General features: G+C 44.9%; 1 protein-coding gene across 1 annotated transcript in view; it reads right to left on the bottom strand.

Annotated features, from left to right (window-relative positions):
* The window catches only part of ankfn1a (ankyrin repeat and fibronectin type III domain containing 1a), a 30,119-nt gene that overhangs the window by 18,003 nt on the left and 4,616 nt on the right, over positions 1–7,500 (bottom strand). The window contains exons 4-7 of the mRNA XM_065950074.1: positions 6,853–6,943; positions 5,698–5,805; positions 1,552–1,651; positions 1,317–1,449 (exon numbers count right to left, since the gene is read on the bottom strand). Of these exons, the coding sequence (XP_065806146.1) occupies positions 1,317–1,449; positions 1,552–1,651; positions 5,698–5,805; positions 6,853–6,943 (432 nt within the window). The remainder of the gene's footprint in view (positions 1–1,316; positions 1,450–1,551; positions 1,652–5,697; positions 5,806–6,852; positions 6,944–7,500) is intronic.

Here is a 7,500-nt window from a genome sequence, read left to right as displayed (position 1 = left end):
GTGGGGTCCTTGGGGTGGGGAGGGAGGGAGGGCTAGGGGGGCAGAGAGGGAGGTTGGGGTGGGATATATTGGGGGAATTATTTTCTTTGCCCCCCTCATTGCCATTATTCTTTACTTATTTGTATACTTTCTGTGGTGTGGTAATCCAGGGGAGAGAGATGATTCCATCTCTGTTTGCCCACTTTTGTCGGCTGTTTTCATCCCTTCTTCTGAAATGTATTGTATATGATATACTGTATATGATATACTGTATATGGTATACTGTATATGATATACTGTATATGATATACTGTATATGGTATACTGTATATGATATACTGTATATGATATACTGTATATGATATACTTGAGATGGTATACTGTATATGATATACTGTATATGATATACTTTATATGGTATACTGTATATGGTATACTGTATATGGTATACTGTATATGATATACTGTATATGATATACTGTATATGGTATACTTTATATGGTATACTGTATATGGTATACTGTATATGGTATACTGTATATGATATACTGTATATGATATACTGTATATGATATACTTTATATGGTATACTGTATATGATATACTGTATATGGTATACTGTATATGATATACTGTATATGATATACTGTATATGGTATACTGTATATGATATACTGTATATCATATACAGTATATCCTGTATATGGTACACTGTATATCATATACTGTATATGATATACTGTATATGGTATACTGTATATGATATACTGTATATCATATACAGTATATCCTGTATATGGTACACTGTATATGATATACTGTATATGATATACTGTATATGGTATACTGTATATGATATACTGTATATGATATACTGTATATGGTATACTGTATATGACATACTGTATATGATATACTGTATATGATATACTGTATATGTATACTGTATATGGTATACTGTATATGTATACTGTATATGTATACTGTATATGGTATACTGTATATGATTCTCCTCTCCTGTATATTTGTGGGATGTTGTTAAAACCACAACATCTTGTTTTTCCTTTATTGTAAGTGACAATGTTTAAACATAAATAATAAAGAATTGATCACAAAAAGAGGAAAGAGGAAAATTCATGGGAAGGGGCCCCCAATGAATCTTTACCCAGGGCCTCAACAGACCCTAGAAGCGCCCCTGATGATGTGAAAAGGGGAAAGTGAATCTCACAGATTGCAGGTGCAGTGTGAATGTGTGAGCGTCTGACCGCGTCTGACCGTGCACGATATCTAACGATGGCGTGCTGGGAGGTCACGGGGTCACGTGTGGTGTTCTGTACCTTAGTGAACCAGAGGAAGTCCTGCATGAGCGAGCTGCTGTACGAGTCGTCCACCTCCACGATGGGGATCTGATCCTCGGCCGTCACCAGTAAACTGTCTCTGTGGTAGAACACGGCGGCCAGGTAGATCCCCCTGCACGCACAAACACACGGCGAGGAAGAGGACACGTGTGAACAATGTTTAAAGACACGAGGAGAGGTCAGAGTATCGAGATGCTCAGAAAGAGTTTCAAACCTTTTCAGAGTTTTCACAAACTTGTTGGAGGAGTTGAAGAGGTGTTTCAGACTCCGGGAGACCGACTGCTTCCTGCTCGGGTTCTGCAGCTTCGACGCGTCTGACGAGAAGAAGAAGAAGAAGACGGTTATACGACCTCACGTGAAGTTTCCTCCTCAAAGTGCACACCTGACTTCTTCCACCGCATTTAAACTTTGTTTGGTTTCCATGGTGACGGGAGAAAACTGTGAAAACCGTCTGAAACTTTCTGAAAGTTTATTTAAATCTTTAAAAACAGAAGTTTCAGACTTTGTGGTCAGTCAGACGATCGTGTGAGATGTGTTTGTGTGTATGTGTGTTTGTGTGTGTGTGTGTGTGATGTGTTTGTGTGTGTGTGTGTGTGATGTGTTTGTGTGTATGTGTGTTTGTGTGTGTGTGTGTGTGTGTGTTTGTGTGTGTGTGTGTGTGTGATGTGTGTGTGTGTTTGTGTGTGTGTGTGTGATGTGTGTGTGTGTGTGTGTGATGTGTTTGTGTGTATGTGTGTTTGTGTGTGTGTGTGTGTGTGATGTGTTTGTGTGTATGTGTGTTTGTGTGTGTGTGTGTGTGATGCGTTTGTGTGTATGTGTGTTTGTGTGTGTGTGTGTGTGATGTGTTTGTGTGTATGTGTGTTTGTGTGTGTGTGTGTGTGTGATGTGTTTGTGTGTATGTGTGTTTGTGTGTGTGTGTGTGTGATGTGTTTGTGTGTATGTGTGTTTGTGTGTGTGTGTGTGTGTGTGTGTGTGTGTGTGTGTGTGTGTGTGTGTGTGTGTGTGATGTGTGTGTGTGTTTGTGTGTATGTGTGTTTGTGTGTGTGTGTGTGTGATGTGTGATGTGTGTGTGTGATGTGTATGTGTGTGTGTGTATGTGTGTTTGTGTGTGTGTGTGTGTGTGATGTGTTTGTGTGTATGTGTGTTTGTGTGTGTGTGTGTGATGTGTTTGTGTGTATGTGTGTTTGTGTGTGTGTGTGTGTGTGTGTGTGTGTGTGATGTGTGTGTGTGTGTTTGTGTGTGTGTGTGTGTGTGATGTGTGATGTGTGTGTGTGATGTGTATGTGTGTGTGTGTATGTGTGTTTGTGTGTATGTGTGTGTGTGTGTGTGATGTGTATGTGTGTTTGTGTGTATGTGTGTTTGTGTGTGTGTGATGTGTTTGTGTGATGTGTATGTGTGTTTGTGTGTATGTGTGTTTGTGTGTGTGTGTGTGATGTGTGATGTGTGTGTGTGATGTGTATGTGTGTGTGTGTATGTGTGTTTGTGTGTATGTGTGTGTGTGTGTGTGATGTGTATGTGTGTTTGTGTGTATGTGTGTATGTGTGTTTGTGTGTGTGTGTGTGTGTGATGTGTATGTGTGTTTGTGTGTATGTGTGTATGTGTGTTTGTGTGTGTGTGTGTGTGTGTGTGTGTGTGATGTGTGTGTGATGTGTATGTGTGTTTGTGTGTATGTGTGTATGTGTGTTTGTGTGTGTGTGTGTGTGTGTGATGTGTGTGTGTGATGTGTATGTGTGTTTGTGTGTATGTGTGTGTGTGTGTGTGTGTGTGTGATGTGTTTGTGTGTATGTGTGTGTGTGTGTGTGTGTGTGTGTGTGTGATGTGTGTGTGTGTGTGTGTGTGTGTGTGTGTGTGTGTGTGTCTGTGTGTGTGTGTGTGTGTGTGTGTGTGTGTGTGTTTCTGTGTGTATGTGTATGTGTATGTGTGTGTGTGTGTGTGTGTGTGTGTGTGTGTGTGTGTGTGTTCTGAGGTCAGCGGGGTCGAGTCACTCTCCCACGTTACAGCTCTGACTTTTTCTTATCTTGTTCCCCCCGTCTCTCTCCCCGTCTCCCCGTCTCTCTCCCCCCTCGCTCGCCATCCTCTGTCCCCGTGAGGACGGCGAGAGGTGATGCCAATCTTCAGACCGCAGCGCCCTTTAACTGGAGTTAATGAAGCGTCACATAACGAGCGTCCTGTAAACAGTCGGATCTGATGCAGACGGAGACCACACGCTTCCCCACATCGCCGATCACTTTATTTAAATTACAGTCTGACACTATTGATCATTCATGACTCAGATTACGTGGTATGAAAACACGAGGTATCAAACATCCTTTTTGCTCCGCCTGGTCGAGATGTTTGAGTTCTTTTGTTGAATCACTTTGGAACTTCCTGTTTTAAAGGTTTACAAGTGAGAATATATTCATCCTTAATAATTATATTAAAGGAGGAGTCACAACATTCAAACATGGCCCCTCCTCCTGGGCTCATCCCCCCCAGAAGCCCCGCCCCCTGCAGTGTGTACGTTCACTGCTTGTAGCTACACTGCAAGCTAACGCACGCTAGCACAAGTGTTCATCACCTTCCTGTCCAACAGGAAGTAGATCTACTCCACGTCCACGGGTAAAAGACAACACAAGGTTCACCCTCGTTTTAGAACGATCTTTATCCACTTGGTGTTTCTCCTCACTCTCATTATATTTTCTCTTCTTTGCTGCTACGTCCACGTCCGTCATATTCACCACTTTGAATCTCGTCCAATCACTGAATTGTATCCACTCCTAAACTCACCTGCTGCTCTGTCATTGGAGGAAACACACCAGCTCCGCCCACAAACGTCCCGAGTCAACCGTCACAAATCAGAACAGTAAAATCCAGTGAGAGGACAGAGTCTCTGCAGACACAGTCACCACCACACATGTACGGAGGCCCAGAAGGGACAATGGAGCAGCTTCACTAATCATATTTAAACGCGTCCATTATGTCCTGATGAAAACTCAGTTGAGTTGAAACACGTTTCCCCGTCAAATAAAATATTTTTTTCTGCCTCAGATCCTTGAAGAGCACCTCAGTCCACAGATTAAATCATCGTATGCAAATGAGGCTGTGTGAGGACAACCAGCTGACTACACTACAACTGAGCGCAGGCACAATCAAAGAATAAATATGGAATGGTATCAGAGGGATAGACGCTGTGAGGATCCACTTCACTCCAGCTGATTGCGTCCTTCAAAAGGAAACGTGGCGCCGCCGTCGCGACTAAAAGCGTGTTTCTGCAACGACTGAAGATGACATGTCAGCTGCAGGTCAAGCCGAGAGACTTCAGACAACCTGCAGCTCGACAACGCAACAAAACACTACACACACACTACTGTACCTGCAGAACACACACACACTACACACACACTACTGTACCTGCAGAACACACACACACTACACACACACTACTGTACCTGCAGAACACACACACACTACACACACACTACTGTACCTGCAGAACACACACACACTACACACACACTACTGTACCTGCAGAACACACACACACTACACACACACTACTGTACCTGCAGCTCTACAACACAACAAAACACTACACACACACTACTGTACCTGCAGAACACACACACACTAAACACACACTACTGTACCTGCAGAACACACACACACTAAACACACACTACTGTACCTGCAGAACACACACACACTACACACACACTACTGTACCTGCAGCTCTACAACGCAACAAAACACTACACACACACTACTGTACCTGCAGAACACACACACACACACTACTGTACCTGCAGAACACACACACACTACACACACACTACTGTACCTGTAGAACACACACACACTACACACACACTACTGTACCTGCAGAACACACACACACACACACACACACACACACACACACACACACACACACTACTGTACCTGCAGAACACACACACACACACACACACACACACTACTGTACCTGCAGAACACACACACACACACACACACACACACACACACACACACACACACACACACACACACACACACACACACACACTACACACACAGGGTGTCTGGTGTGTGTGTGTGTGTGTGTGTGTTCTGCAGGTACAGTAGTGTGTGTGTGTGTGTGTGTGTGTGTGTCTGTGTGTCTGTGTGTGTGTGTCTGTCTGTGTGTGTGTGTGTGTGTGTCTGTGTGTCTGTGTGTGTGTGTGTGTCTGTGTGTGTGTGTGTGTGTGACATCATCACTGCTGACTTGAATGGATTTTTTTTTCAAAGTTTTTTTTCAGAGATTAGAGTGATACACGGACCACTCAGACGGATGTGTGTGTGCACAGTTCAGAGTGTGTGTGTCGTTGTGTTTTCAGCCTCTCACCTCCGCAGCAGTAGTGTGTGTGTGTCGCTCGGACCTGCTGCAGCAGACGCTCCATGGCCTCGATGTGGCCCCGCCTCCTCGGCTCCCGACCGTCGCTCTCCCTCCAATCTCAACGAACAAACACAAGATGAAAAAATCACTGAGTTTCTTTTTGTGTGATGGGATGAACTCACAGGAACATTCAGGGGCTCAGAACGACAGCAGGAAACCTCCCTTAGGGGGCCCCATCAGTTACCCTGCTCAGCATCTCATGCATTCTTTACAGAAAGTCACTGAAGGAAGAGGAATCATTAAAGACAGAAGAAGTGTGGGGGCGCTGGCTTTGTGTGTTTGATCGCTTAAAAAGAGCGAGCGAGAGAGCGCGCGAGAGAGCGAGCGAGAGAGGGGGGTGTTGTGTCATCAGTGTTATCTGGTGTGAGGTCGGCATGTTTAGGATATAAATGTGTGTATAACAGGAACTATAAAAGCACATCTACCTACGTGACATTTTTCTCCTAAAGCAGCGACAAACTCTCTGAACTTTAAAAAGAAAAAAAAGAGCATAAAGATCAGAAAATGTCTGCACTCTGGGTATGACACACACACACACACACACGGACACACGCACACACACACACACACACAGACACACACACACACACACACACACACACACACACACGGACACACGCACACACACAGACACACACACACACACACACACACACACACACACACACACAGACACAGACATACACACAGACACAGACACACACACACACACACACACACACACACACACACACACACAGACACAGACATACACACAGACACAGACACAGACACACACACACACACACACACACACACACACACACAGACACAGACACAGACACACACACACACACACACACACACACACACACACACAGCTCAAGGTCCTGGTGCTTGAATGAGCGGGGAGAGAAAGAGAGTCGTGACGGCAGGATGAATCTGATGTTCCAACCCGAGAACATTCAGGTGATGCACATCGAGCGCACAAAACACTCGGACGCGCTGACCCCCCATGAATACAGAATCCTGCAGCAGAGAGGATGTTGGGACCAGCAGAGAACCTGTGACCTGCAGGTTTCTGAAGACGATCAGGATTGAAGGAGGTGACGGTGAAGAACTTACTGGAAGGAGCAGCAGACGGAGGGAGGGAGGAGGCAGGTGGACCCCAGCCCCTCATGTTGAACGCCAACACCCTGACGTAGTAAAGACGACCCTGGAATAAAAAAACAACAAAGCGAGGTCATGTTCCTGAGATACTTTTCATCTCTGAGGAAACGTCTGGAACAAAACGCTGATTGTTGTGTCTCTAAGAGCTGAAAGTACACAGTGTTTTCACAGTGTGTGTGTGTGTGTGTGTCTGTGTGTGTGTGTGTGTGTGTGTGTGTGTGTCTGTGTGTCTGTGTGTGTGTCTGTGTGTCTGTGTGTGTGTCTGTGTGTCTGTGTGTGTGTCTGTGTGTGTGTCTGTGTGTCTGTGTGTGTGTCTGTGTGTGTCTGTGTGTGTGTGTGTGTGTGTGTGTGTCTGTGTGTGTGTGTGTGTGTCTGTGTGTGTGTCTGTGTGTGTCTGTGTGTGTGTGTGTGTGTCTGTGTGTGTGTCTGTGTGTCTGTGTGTGTGTCTGTGTGTGTGTGTGTGTGTGTGTGTGTGTCTGTGTGTGTGTGTGTGTGTCTATGTGTGTGTCTGTGTGTGTCTGTGTGTGTGTGTGTCTGTGTGTGTGTCTGTGTGTGTCTGTGTGTGTGTCTGTGTGTGTGTGTGTGTGTGTCTGTGTGTGTGTG

The sequence above is a fragment of the Labrus bergylta genome, chromosome 21 (assembly GCF_963930695.1).
Source record: "Labrus bergylta chromosome 21, fLabBer1.1, whole genome shotgun sequence".
Taxonomy (NCBI): domain Eukaryota; kingdom Metazoa; phylum Chordata; class Actinopteri; order Labriformes; family Labridae; genus Labrus; species Labrus bergylta.
This window is presented reverse-complemented; position numbering and strand designations above follow the sequence as displayed.